At 42.3% G+C, this 23,302-nt stretch overlaps 1 protein-coding gene across 1 annotated transcript in view; it reads right to left on the reverse strand.

Moving 5' to 3' along the window:
• ASPG (asparaginase) overlaps positions 1-23,302 on the reverse strand; it is a 647,837-nt gene that overhangs the window by 369,950 nt on the left and 254,585 nt on the right. The window contains exon 7 of the mRNA XM_053697101.1: positions 6,317-6,429. Coding sequence (XP_053553076.1) covers positions 6,317-6,429 — 113 coding nt within the window. The remainder of the gene's footprint in view (positions 1-6,316; positions 6,430-23,302) is intronic.

The following is a 23,302-nucleotide window of genomic DNA, read 5'->3' on the forward strand; positions in this document are numbered from 1 at the left end:
GCTCTTATGCCTACCTCAGTATGCTCTCATGGAAGGGAGCTACATTTCAACTCAGGGGACCAAGAGAAAAATGCAAGCTTGAAAGTTTTTTAAAACTGTGCAGTGTGAAAAACTAAATTTATGCTTACCTGATAAATTGATTTCTTCTATGGTAAGACGAGTCCACGGATTCATCCTTTACTTGTGGGATATTATCCTTCCCTACAGGAAGTGGCAAAGAGCACCACAGCAGAGCTGTCTATATAGCTCCTCCCTTAGCTCCACCACCCAGTTATTCGACCAAAGGTACAGGAAGAAAAAGGAAATAGAAAAATACAATCTGTCTTAAAATGACAGGGCAGGCCGTGGACTCGTCGTACCATAGAAGAAATCAATTTATCAGGTAAGCATAAATTTAGTTTTCTTCTATAAAGGTAAGACGAGTCCACGGATTCATCCTTTACTTGTGGGATACAATACCAAAGCAACAGGACACGGATGAACGCGAGGGACAAGACAGATGGTTAAACAGAAGGCACCACTGCTTGAAGAACTTTTCTCCCAAAAATAGCCTCCGAAGAAGCAAAGGTATCAAATTTGTAAAATTTGGAAAAGGTATGAAGCGAAGACCAAGTCGCAGCCTTACAAATCTGTTCAACAGAAGCATCATTTTTAAAAGCCCATGTGGAAGCCACCGCTCTAGTAGAGTGAGCTGTAATTCTTTCAGGAGGCTGCTGTCCAGCAGTCTTGTATGCCAAACAGATGATGCTTTTCCGCCAAAAGGCAAGAGAGGTAGCGGTAGCTTTTTTACCTCTACGTTTTCCAGAATAGACAACAAACGAAGAAGATGTTTGACGGAAATCTTTGGTCGCTTGCAAGTAAAATTTTAAAGCATGCACCACGTCCAAGTTGTGCAATAGAAGCTCCTTCTTAGAGGAAGGATTAGGACACAGAGAAGGAACAACAATTTCCTGATTAATATTCTTATTAGTAACAACCTTAGGAAGGAATCCAGGTTTGGTACGCAAAACCACCTTATCAGCATGGAAAACAAGATAATGCGAGTCACATTGCAATGCAGATAGTTCAGAAACTCTTCGAGCCGAAGAGATAGCAACTAAAAACAAAACTTTCCAAGATAGAAGCTTAATATCTATGGAATGCATAGGTTCAAACGGAACCCCTTGAAGAACCTTAAGAACTAAAATCAAACTCCATGGCGGAGCAACAGGTTTAAACACAGGCTTGATTCTAACTAAAGCCTGACAGAACGACTGAACGTCTGGAACATCTGCCAGAAGTTTGTGCAGTAGAATTGATAAAGCAGATATCTGTCCCTTTAAAGGAACTAGCTGATAACCCCTTATCCAATCCCTCTTGGAGAAAGGACAAAATCCTAGGAATCCTGATCTTACTCCATGAGTAGCCTTTGGATTCGCACCAACAAAGATATTTACGCCATATCTTATGATAAATTTTACTAGTGACAGGCTTTCGAGCCTGAATCAAGGTATCTTTAAGATCAAGCGTTCAATTTCCAAGCAGTCAGTCGCAGAGAAATGAGATTTGGATGCTGGAACGGACCTTGAATCAGAAGGTCCTGTCTCAGTGGTAGAGTCCATGGTGGAAGAGATGACATGTCCACCAGATCTGCATACCAAGTCCTGCGTGGCCACGCAGGTGCTATCAAAATCACTGAAGCTCTCTCCCGTTTGATTCTTGCAATCAAACGAGGAAGGAGAGGAAATGGTGGAAACACATAAGCCAGGTTGAACGACCAGGGTACTGCAGCTAGAGCATCTATCAGTACTGCCTGAGGATCCCTTGACCTGGACCCGTATCAAGGAAGTTTGGCCTTCTGACGAGACGCTATCAGATCCAATTCTGGTGTGCCCCATTGCTGTATCAATTGTGCAAACACCTCCGGATGGAGTTCTCACTCCCCCGGATGAAAAGTCTGACGACTTAGAAAATCCGCTTCCCAGTTCTCCACTCCTGGGATATAGATAGCTGATAGATGGCAAGAGTGAGTCTCTGCCCATTGAATTATTTTGGTAACCTCTATCATCGCTAGAGAACTCTTTGCTCCCCCTTGATGATTGATATATGCTACAGTCGTGATATTGTCCGACTGGAATCTTATGAATCTGGCTGAAGCACGTTGAATATCGCTCTCAGTTCTAGAATATTTATCGGGAGGAGAGCCTGATCCTGAGTCCACAATCCCTGTGCTTTCAGGGAATTCCAGACTGCACCCAAGCCCAATAGGCTGTCGTCACAATGACCCACGCTGGCCTGCGGAAACACATTCCCTTGGAGAGATGATCCTGTGACAACCACCAAAGAAGAGAGTCTCTGGACTCTTGGTCCAGATTTATCTGAGGAGATAAATCTGCATAATCCCCATTCCACTGTTTGAGCATGCGAAGTTGCAGTGGTCTGAGATGCAAGCAAGCAAACGGAACTATGTCCATTGCTGCTACCATTAAACCGATTACCTCCATACACTGAGCCACTGACGGCCGAGGAATGTAATGACGAGCTCGGCAGATGGATAAAATTTTTGATTTCCTGACCTCCGTCAGAAAAATTTTCATGTCCACCGAATCTATCAGAGTTCCCAGGAATGGAACTCTTGTGAGAGGGATAAGTGAACTCTTTTTTACGATCACCTTCCACCCGTGAGATCTTAGAAAAGCCAACACGATGTCCGTGTGAGACTTGGCTAGTTGGTAAGTTGACGCCTGGATTAAGATATCGTCCAGATAAGGCGCCACCACTATGCCCCGCGGCCTTAGAACCGCCAGAAGGGACCCTAGCACCTTTGTGAAAATTCTGGGAGCCGTGGCCAACCTGAAGGGAAGAGCCACAAACTGGTAATGCTTGTCCAGAAAGGCGAACCTGAGGAACTGGTGATGTTCTTTGTGGATAGGAATGTGTAGATACGCATCCTTTAAGTCCACGGTGGTCATATATTGACCATCCTGGATCATTGGCAAAATAGTTCGAATGGTCTCCATCTTGAAGGATGGGACTCTGAGGAATTTGTTTAGGATCTTGAGATCCAAAATTGGTCTGAAAGTTCCCTCTTTTTTGGGAACCACAAACAGATTGGAGTAGAACCCTTGCCCCTGTTCTGTTTCCGGAACTGGGCAGATCACTCCCATGGAAAATAGGTCTTCTACACAGCGTAAGAACGCCACTCTTAATCTGGTTTACAGACAATTGAGAAAGATGGAATCTCCCCCTTGGGGGAGAATCTTTGAAATCTAGAAGATACCCCTGGGTTACTATTTCTAAAGCCCAGGAGTCCTGAACGTCTCTTGCCCAAGTCTGAGCGAAGAGAGAAAGTCTGCCCCCTACGAGATCTGGTCCCGGATCGGGGGCTACCCCTTCATACTGTCTTGGTGGCAGCAGCGGGCTTCTTGGCCCGTTTACCCTTGTTCCAAGTCTGGTTAGGTCTCCAGATTGACTTGGATTGAGCAAGATTCCCCTCTTGCTTTGCGGCAGGGGAAGAGGAAGAGGGACCACCTTTGAAGTTTCGAAAGGAACGAAAATTATTTTGTTTGGTCCTCATCTTATTCGTCTTATCCTGAGGAAGGGCATGGCCTTTCCCTCCAGTGATGTCTGAAATGATCTCTTTCAGTTCAGGCCCGAATAGAGTCTTACCCTTGAAAGGGATGGCTAAAAGCTTATCTTTTGATAACACATCAGCAGACCAGGACTTAAGCCATAACGCTCTGCACGCTAAAATGGCAAAACCTGAATTCTTCGCCGCTAATTTAGCCAAATGAAAAGCGGCATCTGTAATGAAAGAATTAGCTAGCTTGAGAGCCCTAATTCTAGCCAGAATATCCTCTAATTGAGTCTCAACCTGAAGAGCCTCTTCCAGAGCCTCGAACCAAAAGGACGCTGCAGTAGTTACAGGAACAATGCACGCTATAAGTTGGAGAAGAAAACCTTGATGAACAAATATTTTCTTCAGGAGACCTTCTGATTTTTTTATCCATAGGATCTTTGAAAGCACAACTGTCAATAGGTATAGTTGTACGCTTAGCCAGGGTAGAAATAGCTCCCTCCACCTTAGGGATCGTCTGCCACGAGTCCCGCAAGGCGCCTGATATGGGAAACATTTTCTTAAAAGTAGGAGGGGGAGCGAACGGAATACCTGGTCTATCCCACTCCTTAGTAACAATTTCCGAAATCCTCTTAGGGACCGGAAAAACATCAGTGTAGGCAGGAACCTCTAGGAATTTGTCCATTTTACACAATTTCTCTGGAACTACAATAGGGTCACAATCAGCCAGAGTCGCTAAAACCTCCCTGAGCAATAAGCGGAGGTGTTCTAGTTTAAATTTAAAAGCCGTCATATCTGAATCTGTCTGAGGGAATATATTTCCTAAGTCAGAAATCTCTCCCTCAGCCAGCAAATCCCTCACTTCAGAACATTGTGAGGGTACATCGGATATGGCTAATAAAGCGTCAGCGTTTGTTCTCACACCAGACCTGCTGCGCTTCCCCTGCAACCCCGGCAGCTTAGATAAAACCTCAGTGAGGGTAGTATTCATAACTGCGGCCATATCTTGCAGGGTGAAAGAATTAGACGCACTAGAAGTACTTGGCGTCGCTTGTGCGGGCGTTAACGGTTGTGACACTTCTCTTCTGACTGAGAATCATCCTGCGACATACTTTTAGTAGCTAAAATATGTTCTTTACAATTTATTGACCTTTCAGTGCATGAGGGACACATACTAAGTGGAGGTTCCACAATGGCTTCTAAACATATTAAACATTGACTTTCCTCAATGTCAGACATGTTGAAAAGGCTAGTAATGACTATAAACAAGCATGAAAACACTTTATTTAGTGAAAAAAATAACAATCTTAAAAAACGGTACTGCGCCTTTAAGAGAAAAAAAGCACAAATGTTCTGCAAAACAGCCTAAACATGCACCAAATTTTTCAAAATGTTGTATGTAGACACACTATAGGTAGTTAAGATTGCACAACAAAAAAATTTACCAATTAACCCCTTAATGTCCAAACCGGATCGAAAATAGGCCCAGATTCAGAAAAAGACACCTCAGCACCTTGCCACAGCCCTGCTGTGGCCCTACCTGCCCTCAGAGATCGAAAGTGTGGGGTAAAAGCTTCGATTTGGCCCAAAACATACACCAGGGCCCTCAGAAGTTAGAGCTTGCTGACAAACTAACTGCGCATCTGAGGCGCGAAAATAGGCCCCACCCATCTCACTCGATGTTACCTCAGCCTTAAGGAACCGCACCAGAGCGGTTATAACTAGCCATGTGGGTTCTAAGACCCGGAAACTAAGCCATGTGTGCCCTAATAAAGTTGCCCAAAACGTTTATTGCCCACAAAAACTTTAAAGCACTCCCATCCAAAAAACGTTTGTTCACAAACATTTGCCATTCGTATCAACCATATATGTAATTGGCCCCATATGCAAGCTAAGTAATGCCCTTCTTTTAGCTCTAGGATTACTGCTTACCCTTACCCTCCTGGGTATAATGTCAGCCTTTCTGAAATACACAGTCTCTCCATAAAAAATATGACTGAACATACCTCATTGCTGTATAGCATGAAACCGTTCCTCACACTGAAGTTTCCTGTACTCCTCAGCCTCTGTGGGAACAGCAATGGATCTTAGTTACAAATGCTAAGATCATCATCCTCCAGGCAGCAGTCTTCATCCATCTGCTGCCTGAGCGTAAATATTACACACCGGTACCATTTAAAATAACAAACTCTTGATTGAAGAAATTAAAAACTAATATTTTATCACCTCTTTCCCTTTACCCTTCCTAGTACTTAGAGTAGGCAAAGAGAATGACTGGGGGTGGAGCTAAGGGAGGAGCTATATAGACAGCTCTGCTGTGGTGCTCTTTGCCACTTCCTGTTAGCAGGAGGATAATATCCCACAAGTAAAGGATGAATCCGTGGACTCGTCTTACCTTTATAGAAGAAATGCATGTTTAACTCTCACAATGCTTTAAATCTTTAGATAATATGAAATTGTCTGATGCCCATTTAATTACAGCCGTATAAATATGTGCGTAGCATTTAGTGCTAGTCAGATCCAAACCCAATGATCTGGCCATTACTTTAGGGGAAGCAGTGCGAGATCATTAGAGATGAAAACGTATTGGGCTGAGATACTATTTGTCTGATGTTCCTTATGCCTAGGAGCGATGACTTGCAGAGGTTTATTTATTACACACCGATAGGTGACTGATCACTTCATAGGAAAACCAAAGTGGTCTTCCAGACAGAACCTATCAGGTCACAGTGTCTATTGTGTCACATTCTGTATCCTTACCGTTGCTGCTGTGATCCCAGGGAATATCCTGAGCAATCCCACATTTCTGTTCATATCTGTGTGAACAAGGAACTTCTTGGTCGTGTTAGGTCTCCAGACAGTCTCCCAATTTACTAGAAAATGAGAAGTCAGATTAGGCTGGGTGAGACCATAACGCAAGTAACCATATGACCCTCTCTAAGCTTATACTATACCAACACCACTTACAGCATCATATACAGATGGAAATCCCCACCTATGCTTCATTCTTAAAGGGACATAAATGTCATTTTCCTAATACAAGCGTCAGAAATAAATCACTGTACTGCGCACACACACACTCCTTTAAAAACCATTTAACAGTTATGTTATTAGCACAATTTACTCCAGAAAAGCCTTGAGTATGTTAATCTTATCTCTTCTGCTGTGCAGCATGTTGCAGGGTTAGGTTTATGAATGCTACACAAAGCACTCATCCCTGGGGAGTGCAAAAACAACAGGACAAGCAGGTAAAATATACAATGAAAGTTTACTGCAGAGTTCGCTCCCTGCTCACATTTAAACATTTAGGGTCAGATTACGAGTGGCGCGTTAAGTAACGTGCGAGCGATAACATAATTTATGTAAGAACTTACCTGATAAATTCATTTCTTTCATGGTTGCGAGAGTCCACGAATGGGATATAAATTCCTACCAGGAGGCGGCAAAGTTTCCCAAACCTCAAAAGCCTATAAACCCCCACCCACCTCACACATACCTCAGTTTTACAAATAGCCAAGGGGTGAGCTGTTTAAAAGGAGTAAAAGCCAAAATGAGGAGCAGGAAAAAATGTGTGCTATAAACAAAAAAACAACCCCAAATGGATGGGGCCTCGTGGACTCATCACCATGAAAGAAATGAATTTATCAGGTAAGTTCTTAGATAAATTATGTTTTCTTTCATATAGGTGGTGAGGGTCCACGAGCTTGTTACTGATGGGATATAATTCCCAAGGATGTGGAAGTCCATAAGTAACAAGAAAGGGAGGGATAAAATAAAAACAGCTTTTTTCACTGAGAAATTAAATCCAAAAACCCCAAAATAATGTCTTTTATGCCAAAAACTCAAATTATACGCACAGTTATTAAACTGAGACAACTGCCTGTAGCACCTGACAAGGCAAAAACATCAAAATGGTAACATTTAATAAAAAGGTATGCAGAGAAGACCAAGTGGCCGCTTTGCCCAGGATGTGGCAACCGATCTAGTAGAGTGAGCTGTAATTCTCTAAAGTGGAGGTTGACCCGTCTCCAAATAAGCTTTGTAAAAAGTTTCAACCAAGAGGCTAAAGAAATAGAGGCCTTCTGGCCTTTCTTAGGACCAGAGAAAAGAACAAACAGACTAGAAGTTTGTCTGAAATTCTTAGTAGCATCAACATAATATTTAAATGTTCTAACACCCAAAGAATGCAAAACTTTTTTCGGTAGCATTTTTAGGATTAGGACACAAGAAGGGAACAATAATTTCAATATCAATGTTGTGAGAGTTAACAACTTTAGAAAAAAAATTGTAATTAGTCGGCAAAACGGCTTTATCCTGATGGAAAATCAGATTAGGAGACTCACAAGAGAAAGCAAACAATTCAGACTCTTCTAGCATGAAAGTAGTTTAAAGGGATAGTGAACCCCGAAAACGTTCTTTTATGATTCAGATAGAACATACAATTTTAAACAACTTTCCAATTTAATTCTATTATCAAATTTTCTTCATTCTCTTGTTATCCATTGCTGAAGGGACAGCATTGCACTACTGACAGGAAGCTGAAAATATCTAGTTAGCCAATCACAAGAGACAAATGTGTGCAGGCACCAATCAGCAGCAGCTCCCACTAGTGTAGGATATGTGCGTATTCCATTTTTAACAAGGCATACTAAGAGAACGAAGCACATTTGAAAATAGAAGTGAATTTAAAAGTGTCTTAAAATGACCAGCTGTATGACACTCCTGCAAGTTTAAAGGGACAGTAAACCTTAAAAATAATGTTATATAATTCTGCACATAGTGCAGAATTATATAACATTACATTAGCCAAACTTTTTAAATCATAATATTGCCTTTTTATTTTTAAAAGAAAGCGCTGTTTCACAGACCCGCTCTCTGCTCTCTGCTGAGCTGGTCTGTTATTTTTCGTCAGCGCATCGGGCCAGCTGTATAGTCACAGCCTGGCCCGACCGCGCCATAAGACTAAGTGCAGCTCGCTCCTGTCACAGCTGTACAACTATACAGCTGGCCCGATGCGCTGAGGAAATATAACAGACCCGCTCAGCAGAGAGCAGAGAGCGGGTCTGTGAAACAGCGCTTTCTTTTAAAAATAAAAAGGCAATATTATGATTTAAAAAGTTTGGCTAATGTAATGTTATATAATTCTGCACTATGTGCAGAATTATATAACATTATTTTTAAGGTTTACTGTCCCTTTAAGTTTGACTTTCCTATCCCTTTAATATCCAAAGCATGCACAGGCTCAAAAGGAGGCGCCTGCAAAGCTTTAGGTTAAGACACCAAGTAGGAGAAATAGGACTAATAGGTTTATTCCATATTAAAACATGAACAAAACAATGAATATCAGGAAGATTAGCAATTTTCTTTTTAAATAAAATTAAAATAAATAATTTATCTATCAGCCAATCGGAATTCGAGGGACGCCATCTTGGATGACGTCCCTTAAAGGAACCTTCATTCTGTTTTAGGACGTCGGAAGAAGAGGATGGAGCCGCTCGTCATCGGATGGAAGAAGATAGAAGATGCCGCTTGGATGAAGATGTCTACCGGTCCGGATCTCCTCTTCCGCCCGGATAGGATGAAGACTTCTACCCGAAGATGGACCTCTTCAGCCGCCGCTTGGATCAAGACTTCAGCCGGAGGATGGTCTTCTTCAGCCCCCGCTTGGGCTTGGATCAAGACATCGGAGCCTGGACCGATCGGTGATACCCGGCATGGTGAAGATAAGGTAGGAAGATCTTCAGGGGCTTAGTGTTAGGTTTATTTTAGGGGGGTTTGGGTTAGATTAGGGGTATGTGGGTGGGGTATTGTATGTTTTTTTTTCCAGGCAAAAGAGCTGAATTCTTTGGGGCATGCCCCGCAAAAGGCCCTTTTAAGGGCTGGTAAGGTAAAAGAGCTTTGAACTTTAATAATTTAGTATAGGGTAGGGCATTTTTTTATTTTGGGGGGCTTTGTTATTTTATTAGGGGGCTTAGAGTAGGTGTAATTAGTTTAAAATTGTTGTAATATTTTTCTAATGTTTGTAAATATTTTTTTATTTTTTGTAACTTAGTTCTTTTTTATTTTTTGTACTTTAGTTAGTTTATTTCATTGTAGTTATTTGTAGGTATTTTGTTTAATTAATTTATTGATAGTGTAGTGTTAGGTTTAATTGTAACTTAGGTTAGGATTTATTTTACTGGTAATTTTGTAATTATTTTAACTAGGTAGCTATTAAATAGTTCTTAACTATTTAATAGCTATTGTGCCTGTAAAATAAATATTAATCCTAAAATAGCTACAATATAATTACTATTTATATTGTAGCTATATTAGGGTTTATTTTACAGGTAAGTATTTAGCTTTAAAAAGGAATAATTTATTTAATAAGAGTTAATTTATTTTGTTAGATTTAAATTATATTTAACTTAGGGGGGTGTTAGGGTTAGACTTCGCTTTAGGGGTTAATACATTTATTAGAGTAGCGGTGAGGTCCGGTCAGCAAATTAGGGGTTAAAACTTGAAGTTAGGTGTCGGCGATGTTAGGGAGGGCAGATTAGGGGTTAATACTATTTATTATAGTGTTATTGAGGCGGGAGTGAGGCGGATTAGGGGTTAATAACTTTATTATAGTAGCGGTGAGGTCCGGTCGGCAGATTAGGGGTTAATAATTGTAGGTAGGTAGCGACGACGTTGGGGGGGCAGATTAGGGGTTAATAAATATAATATAGGGGTCGGCGGTGTTAGGGGCAGCAGATTAGGGGTACATAGGGATAACGTAGGTGGCGGCGGTGTGCGGTCGGCAGATTGGGGTTAAAAAAATTTAATAGAGTGGCGGCGATGTGGGGGGGCCTCGGTTTAGGGGTACATAGGTAGTTTATGGGTGTTAGTGTACTTTAGAGCACAGTAGTTAAGAGCTTTATGAACCGGCGTTAGCCCAGAAAGCTCTTAACTCCTGGCTTTTCTCTGCGGCTGGAGTTTTGTCGTTAGATTTCTAACGCTCACTTCAGCCACGACTCTAAATACCAGCGTTAGAAAGATCCCATTGAAAAGATAGGATACGCAAATGGCGTAGGGGGATCTGCGGTATGGAAAAGTCACGGCTGCAAAGTGAGCGTTAGACCCTTTCCTGACTGACTCTAAATACCAGCGGTAGCCCAAAACCAGCGTTAGGAGCCTCTAACGCTGGTTTTGACGGCTAACGCCAAACTCTAAATCTAGGCGTAGGTTTGGTACGTAAAACCACCTTATCTGCATGGAAAACAAGATAAGGTGAGTCACATTGTAAAGCAGATAACTCAGAAACTCTTCGAGCCGAAGATATAGCTACTAAAAACAGAACTTTCCAAGATAGAAGCTTAAAGGGACAGTCAAGTCCAAAAAAAACTTTCATGTTTCAAATAGGGCATGTCATTTTAAACAACTTTCCAATTTACTTTTATCACCAATTTTTCTTTGTTCTTTTGGTATTCTTACTTGAAAGCTAGACCTAGGAAGGCTCATATGATAATTTCTAAGCCCTTGAAGGCCGCCTCTAATCACATGCTTTGTATTTGCTTTTCACAGCAGGGGAGAGCTAGTTCAGGTAAACCCTATAGTTAACATTGTAAGCATGTCCGTGGATTGTGGCAGACACTGCACTAATTGGCTAAAATGAAAGTCAATAGATAATAAATAAAATGTCATGTGATCAGGGGTTTGTCAGAAGATGCTTAGATACAAGTTAATCACAGAGGTAAAAAGTGTATTATTATAACTGTGTTGGTTATGCAAAACTGGGGAATGGGTAATAAAGGGATTATCTATCTTTTAAAACAACAACAATTATGGTGTTAACTGTCCCTTTAATATCTATGGAATGCATAGGTTCAAACAGAACCCCTTGAAGAAATTTAAGAACTAAGTTTAAGCTCCATGGTGGAGCAACAGGTTTGAATACAGGCTTGATTCTGACAAAAGCCTGACTAAACGCTTGAACGTCTGGAACATCTGCCAGACGCTTGTGTAAAAGAATAGAAAATGCAGAAATCTGTCCTTTTAAGGAACTAGCTGATAGTCCCTTCTCCAAACCTTCTTGGAGAAAGGACAATATTCTAGGAATCCTAATCTTACTCCATGAGTAACCCTTGGATTCACACCAATAAAAATATTTGCGCCAAATCTTATGATAGATCTTCCTGGTAACAGGCTTTCTAGCTTGAATCAGGGTATCAATGACCGACTCAGAGAAACCACGCTTTGATAGAATCAGGCGTTCAATCTCCAAGCAGTCAGACGCAGAGAAATTAGATTTGGATGCGTGAATGGACCTTGGATTAGAAGGTCCTGCCTCAATGGCAGAGTCCACGGTGGAACAGATGACATGTCCACTAGGTCTGCATACCAAGTCCTGCGTGGCCACACAGGTGCTATCAGAATCACCGAAGCTCTCTCCTGCTTGATTCTGGCAACCAGACGTGGGAGGAGAAGAAACGGTGGAAATACATAGGCCAGATTGAAGGACCAGGGCAATGCTAGACCATCTATCAGTACCGCCTGGGGATCCCGGGACCTGGACCCGTAACGAGGAAGTTTGGCATTCTGACGGGACGCCATCAGATCCAATTCTGGTGTACCCCATAGGTGAGTCAGCTGGGCAAATACCTCCGGATGGAGTTCCCACTCCCCCAGATGAAAAGTCTGACAACTTAGGAAATCCGCCTCCCAGTTCTCTACCCCTGGGATATGGATTGCTGAGAGAGGGCAAGAGTGATCCTCCGCCCATCGGATTATTTTGATTACCTCCATCATCGCTAGAGAACTCCGTGTTCCTCCTTGATGATTGATATAAGCTACAGTCGTGATGTTATCCGACTGAAATCTGATGAATTTGGCCGCAGCTAGCTGAGGCCACGCCTGAAGCGCATTGAATATCGCTCTCAGTTCTAGAATGTTTATCGGGAGGAGAGTTTCTTCCCGAGACCATAAGCCCTGTGCTTTCAGGGAGTTCCAGACTGCACCCCAGCCTAGCAGGCTGGCATCTGTCGTTACAATGAGCCACTCTGGCCTGCGGAAACACATTCCCTGAGACAGGTGGTCCTGAGACAACCATCAGAGAAGTGAGTCTCTGGTCTCCTGGTCCAGATGCAGTTGAGGAGATAAATCTGCATAATCTCCATTCCACTGTTTGAGCATGCATAGTTGCAGTGGTGTGAGGTGTAGGCGGGCAAAAGGAACTATGTCCATTGCCCCTACCATGAGACCGATTACCTCCATACACTATGCCACTGAGGGTCGAGGAATGGAATGAAGAGCTTGGCAAGTGGTTAAGAGTTTTGATTTTCTGACCTCTGTCAGAAATATTTTCATTTTTACCGAGTCTATCAGAGTCCCTAGGAAGGAAACTCTTGTGAGAGAGAATAGAAAACTCTTTTTTATGTTCACCTTCCACCCGTGAGATCTCAGAAAAGCCAACACGATGTTCGTTTGAGACTTGGCTAGCTGGAAAGTCGACGCCTGAATTAAGATGTCGTCTAGATAAGGCGCCACTGCTATGCCCCGCGGTCTTAGAACCGCCAAAAGGGACCCTAGCACCTTTGTGAAAATTCTGGGAGCCGTGGCCAACTGAAGGGAAGGGCCACAAACTGGTAATGCCTGTCCAGAAAGGCGAATCAGAGGAATTGAAGATGATATCTGTGAATAGGGATGTGTAGATACGCATCCTTTAAGTCCACAGTAGTCATATATTGACCCTCCTGGATCAGAGGTAGAATAGTCCGAATAGTCTCCATCTTGAATGATGGTACTCTGAGGAACTTCTTTAGAATTTTGAGATCCAAGATTGGTCTGAAAGTTCCCTCTTTTTTGGGAACCACAAACAGGTTTGAGTAAAACCCTAGCCTGCTTTTGGAACTGGGCGGATCACTCCCATGGTATGTAGGTCTTCTACACAGCGTAAGAACGCCTCTCTCTTTGTCTGAGAGAAATGTGAAACCTCCCCCTTGGGGGAGAGTCTTTGAAGTCCAGAAGATATCCCTGGGACACAATTTCTAAAGCCCAGCTCGTGGACATCTCTTGCCCAAGCCTGAGCGAAGAGAGAGAGTCTGCTCCCTACTAGATCCGGTCCCGGATCGGGGGCTACCCCTTCATGCTGTCTTAGAGGCAGCTGTGGGCTTCTTGGCCTGTTTGCCCTTGTTCCAAGCCTGGTTAGGTCTCCAGACTGACTTGGATTGGGCAAAATTCCCCTCTTGCTTTGCAGCAGGGGAAGCTGAAGCGGGACCACCCTTGAAATTCCGAAAGGAACGAAAATTATTTTGTTTGGTCCTCAATTTATTTGTTTTATCCTGAGGGAGAGCATGGCGTTTCCCTCCAGTGATGTCTGAAATAATCTCTTTCAGTTCAGGCCCGAATAGGGTCTTTCCTTTGAAAGGGATGTTCAAAAGTTTAGATTTTGATGATACATCAGCAAACCAGGACTTAAAGGGACATTATACACTCATTTTTTTCTTTGCATAAATGTTTTGTAGATGATCTATTTATATAGCCCATAAAGGTTTTTTTTAAAATAAATGTATAGTTTTGCTTATTTTTAAATAACATTGCTCTGATTTTCAGACTCCTAACCAAGCCCTAAAGTTTTATGTGAATACCGTCAGCTACCTTCTCCAGCTTGCTCTTGTTTGTGTAAAGGGTCTTTTCATATGCAAAAGAAGGGGGAGGGGGGAGTGTCTTATTTGCCACTTGCAGTGGGCTTTCCAGCTACCTTTTCAACAGAGCCAAACTGACAGCTTCTAAGTAAGTTTTTAAACTGTTTTATACTGGATTTTTATATCAGTATCTGTGCATCTTATTCTTTATAGTAGTGTCTATTACATGCAGTTATATCAAAATGAGTGCACGTATCCCAATGAAGGGATAAAAAAGCACGCTGATGTTAAAAAGGGATAAAAAATATATATAATGAAAAAATATATGCAATGTCAAACAAGGTAATATGCTTTTAAATCTAGTAGAACAGGTCTTCCGTATTAGTCCCGAAAATTGTCCATATACTGGTGGTAAGTTGAAGGGATAGAAGTGTCCTCTTTTTTGATATGGTGAGTCAGGCTGCTCCTCTTGATCCCATAGAGTGTAGGACAACTGTTAAAATACAAAGAGTAGAGAGAGGGCGCCACAATAGCGTGATACCGTCTGGAAATGCAGGTACAGGTAAAAGTAAGTATTATGCTTACCAAATAGTGTAGCACTGTGCTGTGACCAGTGCGTGAAAGCAGACTAGCACTTAACAGTGGCTAGTACACTGTGGAAGCCAAGCTCCAAGGGCACTTGTCCTAGTTCCAGCTTGATGTATGCCTCCTAATGGCTGGACTTCAAATACTGCAAAGGTAGAATCTTTCTGTGTGTTGTTCTATTAGTATTGAAATACCACAACACAGACAACTTCAAATAAAATAGCTTTTAATGTTTATGACGCGTTTCTCAACCTCAACTGGGTCGTTTCATCAGATAAAAAAAGTGAATTTATAAGGGAATTGTGGTCTAAAGGCTAATAGCAATTGGGAGGGTGGTGGCAGTTTAGGGGTTAATAGTTGAGTGTTTTAGCAAAGGGGTTATTTTAGTGGTTGTTGCAGTTGTTCACAGGTTAATAATGGTTAAGGGGATTTAGCAGTGGGATGTTATTGTGGTGATTCAGAAGTTAAAGGTTATGGCGGTTATAGGGTTAATTGTGCAATAGGGAAAACATAATTTATGCTTACCAGATAAATTCCTTTCCTTCCTGGCAGGGAGAGTCCACGACTTCATTCCTTACTGTTGGGAAATACAACACCTGGCCACCAGGAGGAGGCAAAGACACACCAGCCAAAAGCTCAAATATCCCTCCCACTTCCACTATCCCCCAGTCATTCTGCCGAGGGAACAAGGAAAAGTAGGAGAAACATCAGGGTATAAAAGGTGCCAGAAGAAATAATATAAAAAAGGGAGCCGTCCACGACTTCATTCCTTACGGTTGGGAAAACTATACCCAAGCTCCAGAGGACACTGAATGAATAATGGGAGGGAACAGAAAAAGAGGCGGACCCTATTCTGAGGGCACCACAGCCTGCAAAACTTTTCTCTAGAAAGCTGCTTCAGCCGAAGCAAAAACATCAAACTTGTAAAATTTAGAAAAAGTGTGTAAGGAGGACCAGGTAGCCGCCTTACAAATCTGATCCATTGAGGCTTTGTTCTTAAAAGCCCAGGAAGAAGCCCCTGCTCTAGTGGAATAAACCGTTATCCTCTCTGGAGGCTGTCGTCCCGCTGTCTAATAAGCTAAGCGGATGACACTCCTCAACCAGAAAGATAGGGAAGTCGTAGTAGCTTTCTGCCCCTTACGCTTCCCCGTAGATAACAAACAAAGAGGAAGATTGTCTGAATTCCTTAGTAGCCTGAAGATGGAACTTCAAGGCACGAACCACATCTAGATTATGAAGCAAACGTTCCTTCGCTGAAGGAGGATTAGGACACAAGGAAGGAACAACAATTTCTTGAATAATGCTACGATTCAACACCATCTTAGGGAGGAACCCTAGTTTAGTGCGTAAAACCGTCTTATCCGCATGAAAAAGAGATAAGGTGGATCACATTGCAAAGCAGAAATGTAATAGCCAACAAAAAAGAACCTTCCAAGATAACAATTTAATGTCAACAGTATGCATAGGCTCAAACGGAGCCTGCTGCAAAACACTAAGAACAAGATTAAGGCTCTAAGACGGAGCCCCAGATCTAAACACAGGTCTGATCCTAGCCAGAGCCTTTAACAAAGAAGTGCACACCTGGAAGCTCAGCCAATCTTTTGTGCAGTAACATCGACAGGGCCAATATCTGTCCCTTCAGGGAACTAGCAGATAGGCCCTTCTCCAGTTCATTCTGGAGAAAAGCTAAAATTCTGGCATCCTTAATCTTATGCCAGGAAAACCCACGCTCTTCACACCAGTATAAAGATCTCTGCGACAATCTCCTCCAGATCCACAAACCACATCCTTCGCGGCCACGACGGAGCAATCAGAATAACTGATGCTCGCTCCTGCTTGATGTGAGAAGCGGTAATGGAGGAAAAAGATATAGGAGTCTGAACCTCCATGGTACTGATAGGGCATTTATCAGTTCCGTCTGAGGATCCCTCAATCTCCACCCGTACCTGGGTAGCTTGGCATTGAGGCGGGATGTCATGAGATCTATCTCTGGCGTCCCCCACTCACTGCATATCTCTGAAACACCTTCGGGTGAAGAGACCATTCCCTTGGGTGAAAGGATTGCCTGCTGAGGAAGTCCGCTTCCCAGTTGTCCACACCAGGAATGTGGATCGCTGACAGCGTACATTTGTGAGTCTCCGCTCACTCTAGTATCTGAGATACTTCTCTCATCATCAAGAAACTTCTCGTTCTCCCTTGATGGTGCCGCGCCGCTCTAGCTGTTGATAGGGACGCGGCGTCTGCTGTTCTGCCCGTTGCCTAAGGGGGAGTCGGCTCCTCTCTGCATGGGGCGGTGACGTCATCGCCGCACGCTTACTCCGTTTTGAAGCCGGTCAGGATCTCCTGTGGCACGAACCCTGCGCCTATGTAAGTTACCCACTTGCTACCTATCACTGCCCAAGTATAAGTGTTACTTCGTGTTCTCCTGAGTGTTGTTATTGCTGTATGCTGGACTGTTATATTGTTGCTGACCTCTGCTTGTCTGACCACTGCCTGTTAACCCCTAAACTGCTGGATTGATTTACTGCTGCTGAACTCTGATTGTCTGATAACTCTGCATGTTTACCCCTAAACTGCTGGATTGATATACTATTGCTGAACCCTGCCTGTCTGGCTACTCTGCTTGATTAACCCCTATTAACCTGCTTGCCTGATCGTCCTAGTGGTTTACCTCTGGACTGCTTTACCGTTGCCAAACCCTGCCTGCCGGATCATTCTAGTGGTTTACCTTTGAACTGCCTTTCTCCGATTCCCTTCCTGTTGCCGCCGAAGACTATCCTGCCTGTGGCGAGTGCCGCTTACCTCATCTTGCAAACTTTCTCTGCTCTGGGATATTCCCTATCATTCCGGCTCGACACCAGGATAAGAAGACTACTGGCTGAGTTTGGTCTGATAGTGGAATATCCCACAAGCATTACATTATACTTGGTCCATGGACCTAAATGAGGTAGCAAGAGCAGTTTATCTTCAAGGACAGATGTTAAGAACCCATACCACACAGTTGCAGAGTGTGGATTCCAAACTAGAGGCTATAACCACTCAACTCTCTGCACTAGTTGCAGCAAGGAATACCGCTCCTGTTGTTGTACCACTCCTAGTACTGAGGCTTCTTCCCCTGCTTCTAGAAGCATTCCCGGGATACCATTGCCTGACAAATATGAAGGTACTATTGATTGTAGGGGTTTTCTTAACCACTGAAGGTTGCACTTCCGTAACGATCCTCAAACCTTTCAGTCTCACCAATCAAGGGTCACCTTTATCATTTTCTTACTGAAAGACAAGACCCTAGCCTAGGTCTCTTCCCTTTTGGAACAGAACGCTCCACTCCTGCATGATGATGATCTCTTCATTTCTGCATTTTCTTCTGCGTTTGGGACTTCTGGCCGTACTTCTGCTGCAGAATTTTCTCTCCTGGATCTCCGCCAGGGCAATAGAACTGTGGCACAGACTCCTCCAAACCATCCCTCAGTAGATGTAGACTTCACAAAAAAGCAGCCGACGTGCTGCCGCCCCACCATCATTATGACTGCAAAATCAACCTCTTTACCGGAACCCCACTTCCTAAAGGGAGGACTTATCCACTCTCCAAAGCTGAAACCAAATCCATGGAGGAGTACATCCAAGAGAACCTAGCTAAAGGTTTCATTTGCCCCTTCCTCCTCTCCTGCTGGGCAGGCTTCTTTTTCGTCAGTAAGAAGGATGGTGGGCTCAGACCCTGCATCGACTACAGGGCCTTCAACATCATAACTATCAAGAATCGCTATCCCATTCCTTTGATCACCAAACTGTATGACTCACTACAGAATGCTTGCTTCTTAACCAAGCTGGACTTACGAGGGGCATACAATCTGATCCATATCTTCCCAGGCCACAAATGGAAGACCGCCTTCAACACAAGATCAGGGCATTACGAATACGAACAACCATTGTCCATTCCCAAACAACCATGGACACACAACAATGGATCTCATTGTGGACCATCCTGCTTCTGACCACCATACAGTTATCTGGGTTGTGGTGGATCGCTTTTCCAGACTGCCTCATTTTGTACCCCTAACCAAACTACCTTCTGTCCAAGAATTATTGTCTCTTTTTCTCTTGCATGTGGTACGACTTCATGGCATTCCTGTGAATATCGTTTCCGACAGAGGTCCACAGTTCATATCTACCTTTTGGAGAGCCTTTTGTAAGTTGATTGGAACCACTGTTTCCTTGTCTTCTGGCTACCATCCTCAGACCAATCGACTAAGAGTAAACCAGGATCTCGAGGCCTACCTTAGAGCCTTTGTCAACGCTCTCCATACCAACTGGTCTGAACTGGCAAGAAACACTCTTTGGCACTCTTGTCTTCGATGTTCTCCATTTCAAGCTGTAGCAGGGTATCAACCTCGTGTCTTCCCTCTTTCTGCTTAGTCCACTGGGGTTCCTGCTACAGACCGACACGTTGCTGAACTCGCCACTCATTGGCAACGTATTTGCTCTCAGCTACATTCAGTTGTCTAAGATACAAAAAGTTTTCTGATCGTCATAGAGCTTCTGTATGTACCATCTTGTGGCGTTTTTCAAACTGCATGTTCCCATTTCATTTTAAGCTGGAGTGGAGAGTTAAAGTGAATGTAAATTTTGATGCTAAAGTGCCAAGGTTTTTAAAAATTTGATTAAAAACAGGGGCACTTTAATTCATCAAAATTTACATTTCACTCGTGTTGTGAAAAAATACCTTTTAATCTTGACAGCCGCTCCAGCTTCCTCTGGCCATCGCAAAGCCTCTTCCTGGGTCTAAAATGAGGAATCCGGCTTCCTCCAATCACGGCGTTGACTCAGACACTGATTCCCCTGGGGGGGAAGCCGTGATTGGAGGATGATTGATCCATCATTTCTGACATGGCTTGCGACGACCGGGGGAGCTGGAGCAGCTGTAAAGATTAAAAGGTAAGTATTTTTTCACAACGAGTGAAATGTAAATTTTGATGAATTAAAGTGCCCCTGTTAATCAAATTTTTAAACACCAGGCACTTTAGCATCAAAATTTACATTCACTTTAACTAAAAATTGTTCACTTCTGTTCTGCCAATACAAATTGCTATTATTTGTATTATTGTACATCAGAGCAGTGCTCTAAAAGCTGCTACTTTACAGCTGGAAGCCTACCTGGGAGAGATCACTGTAGCTCATTCAGACCCCTGAAATACTGGGTAGTTAATAAACTGAGATTGGATGGCCCAAAAAATATATATATTTCTGACCCATGCAGTAGTGTGAAAAGTGAGAGACTGTTCAGCTTAGTGTCAAATGTCCTTACTGATAGCAGAAACAGACTTATAGCTGAACATGCAGAGAGGCTTCTGTTCCTTAATTAGAACTTACTGATAGCAGAAACAGACTTATAGCTGAACATGCAGAGATGCTTCTGTTCCTTAATAAGAACTTACTGATAGCAGAAACAGACTTATAGCTGAACATGCAGAGATGCTTCTGTTCCTTAATAAGAACTTACTGATAGCAGAGACAGACTTATAGCTGAACATACAGAGAGGCTTCTGTTCCTTAATTAGAACTTACTGATAGCAGAAACAGACTTATAGCTGAACATGCAGAGAGGCTTCTGTTCCTTAATTAGAACTTACTGATAGCAGAGACAGACTTATAGCTGAACATGCAGAGATGCTTCTGTTCCTTAATTAGAACTTACTGATAGCAGAAACACACTTATAGCTGAACATGCAGAGATGCTTCTGTTCCTTAATTAGAACTTACTGATAGCAGAAACAGACTTACAGCTGAACATGCAGAGATGCTTCTGTTCCTTAATTAGAACTTACTGATAGCAGAAACAGACTTACAGCTGAACATGCAGAGATGCTTCTGTTCCTTAATAAGAACTTACTGATAGCAGAAACAGACTTACAGCTGAACATGCAGAGATGCTTCTGTTCCTTAATTAGAACTTACTGATAGCAGAAACAGACTTACAGCTGAACATGCAGAGATGCTTCTGTTCCTTAATTAGAACTTACTGATAGCAGAAACAGACTTATAGCTGAACATGCAGAGAGGCTTCTGTTCCTTAATTAGAACTTACTGATAGCAGAGACAGACTTATAGCTGAACATGCAGAGATGCTTCTGTTCCTTAATTAGAACTTACTGATAGCAGAAACAGACTTATAGCTGAACATGCAGAGAGGCTTCTGTTCCTTAATTAGAACTTACTGATAGCAGAGACAGACTTACAGCTGAACATGCAGAGATGCTTCTGTTCCTTAATAAGAACTTACTGATAGCAGAAACAGACTTACAGCTGAACACGCAGAGAGGCTTCTGTTCCTTAAATAGAACTTACTGATAGCAGAAACAGACTTATAGCTGAACATGCAGAGAGGCTTCTGTTCCTTAATTAGAACTTACTGATAGCAGAAACAGACTTATAGCTGAACATACAGAGATGCTTCTGTTCCTTAATTAGAACTTACTGATAGCAGAGACAGACTTATAGCTGAACATGCAGAGATGCTTCTGTTCCTTAAGAACTTACTGATAGCAGAAACAGACTTATAGCTGAACATGCAGAGATGTTTGTTCCTTAATAAGAACTTACTGATAGCAGAAACAGACTTATAGCTGAGCATGCAGAGATGCTTCTGTTCCTTAATAAGAACTTACTGATAGCAGAAACAGACTTATAGCTGAACATGCAGAGATGCTTCTGTTCCTTAATAAGAACTTACTGATAGCAGAAACAGACTTATAGCTGAACATACAGAGAGGCTTCTGTTCCTTAATTAGAACTTACTGATAGCAGAAACAGACTTATAGCTGAACATACAGAGAGGCTTCTGTTCCTTAATTAGAACTTACTGATAGCAGAAACACACTTATAGCTGAACATGCAGAGATGCTTCTGTTCCTTAAGAACTTACTGATAGCAGAAACAGACTTATAACTGAACATGCAGAGATGTTTGTTCCTTAATAAGAACTTACTGATAGCAGAAACAGACTTATAGCTGAGCATGCAGAGATTCTTCTGTTCCTTAATAAGAACTTACTGATAGCAGTAACAGACTTATAGCTGAACACGCAGAGAGGCTTCTGTTCCTTAATTAGAACTTACTGATAGCAGAAACAGACTTATAGCTGAACATACAGAGAGGCTTCTGTTCCTTAATTAGAACTTACTGATAGCAGAGACAGACTTATAGCTGAACACGCAGAGAGGCTTCTGTTCCTTAATTAGAACTTACTGATAGCAGAAACAGACTTATAGCTGAACACGCAGAGAGGCTTATGTTCCTTAATTAGAACTTACTGATAGCAGAAACATCCTTATAGCTGAACACGCAGAGAGGCTTCTGTTCCTTAATTAGAACTTACTGATAGCAGAAACAGACTTATAGCTGAACACGCAGAGAGGCTTCTGTTCCTTAATTAGAACTTACTGATAGCAGAAACAGACTTATAGCTGAACATGCAGAGATGCTTCTGTTCCTTAATTAGAACTTACTGATAGCAGAAACAGACTTATAGCTGAACACGCAGAGAGGCTTCTGTTCCTTAATTAGAACTTACTGATAGCAGAAACAGACTTATAGCTGAACATGCAGAGATGCTTCTGTTCCTTAATAAGAACTTACTGATAGCAGAAACAGACTTATAGCTGAACATGCAGAGAGGCTTCTGTTCCTTAATAAGAACTTACTGATAGCAGAAACAGACTTATAGCTGAACACGCAGAGAGGCTTCTGTTCCTTAATTAGAACTTACTGATAGCAGAAACAGACTTATAGCTGAACATGCAGATGCTTCTGTTCCTTAATTAGAACTTACTGATAGCAGAAACAGACTTATAGCTGAACATGCAGAGATGCTTCTGTTCCTTAATTAGAACTTACTGATAGCAGACAAACTTATAGCTGAACATGCAGAGATGCTTCTGTTCCTTAATTAGAACTTGCCATTAACTTTTGAAAAATTATTTTAATTGCTAGATTGCCTGTTATACTGATAGTTCTCATCTTGCACAATTATGCTCAAAACACACTGTACTCTGAGGAACATTATGAAGACCAGCCCTATTTTCTGTTGAGTCAGTAGGATGCAAATGCCCCATTTTTCACAAAGGGAATTACTGGGATACTCCTTCCCCAATATTATTTTCAGAATTAAATTATATTACATTATATTAAGTACAAATGTCAGATTGATGCGTTATATAGGCACCCTACAACCCAATTGCATCCAGTAATCACCCCTTTAAATTGTAGCTTTCCAGCCCCAGCAGCTGTTATTTATTGTTATTATTATTAATATGTTATTGTAATATTTTTATTTATAAACATGTTTTGTGAACTTTGTGACAACAAGCACAAAAACTGTTTTATTATTTAAAAAAGGAAATTTATGCTTACCTGATAAATTGATTTCTTCTAAGATACGACGAGTCCACGGATTCATCCTTACTTGTGGGATATTATCCACCTGCTAACAGGAAGTGGCAAAGAGCACCACAGCAGCGCTGTCTATATAGCTCCTCCCTTGACTCCACCCCCCAGTCATTCG

Source organism: Bombina bombina, chromosome 1 (assembly GCF_027579735.1).
Source record: "Bombina bombina isolate aBomBom1 chromosome 1, aBomBom1.pri, whole genome shotgun sequence".
Lineage (NCBI taxonomy): Eukaryota > Metazoa > Chordata > Amphibia > Anura > Bombinatoridae > Bombina > Bombina bombina.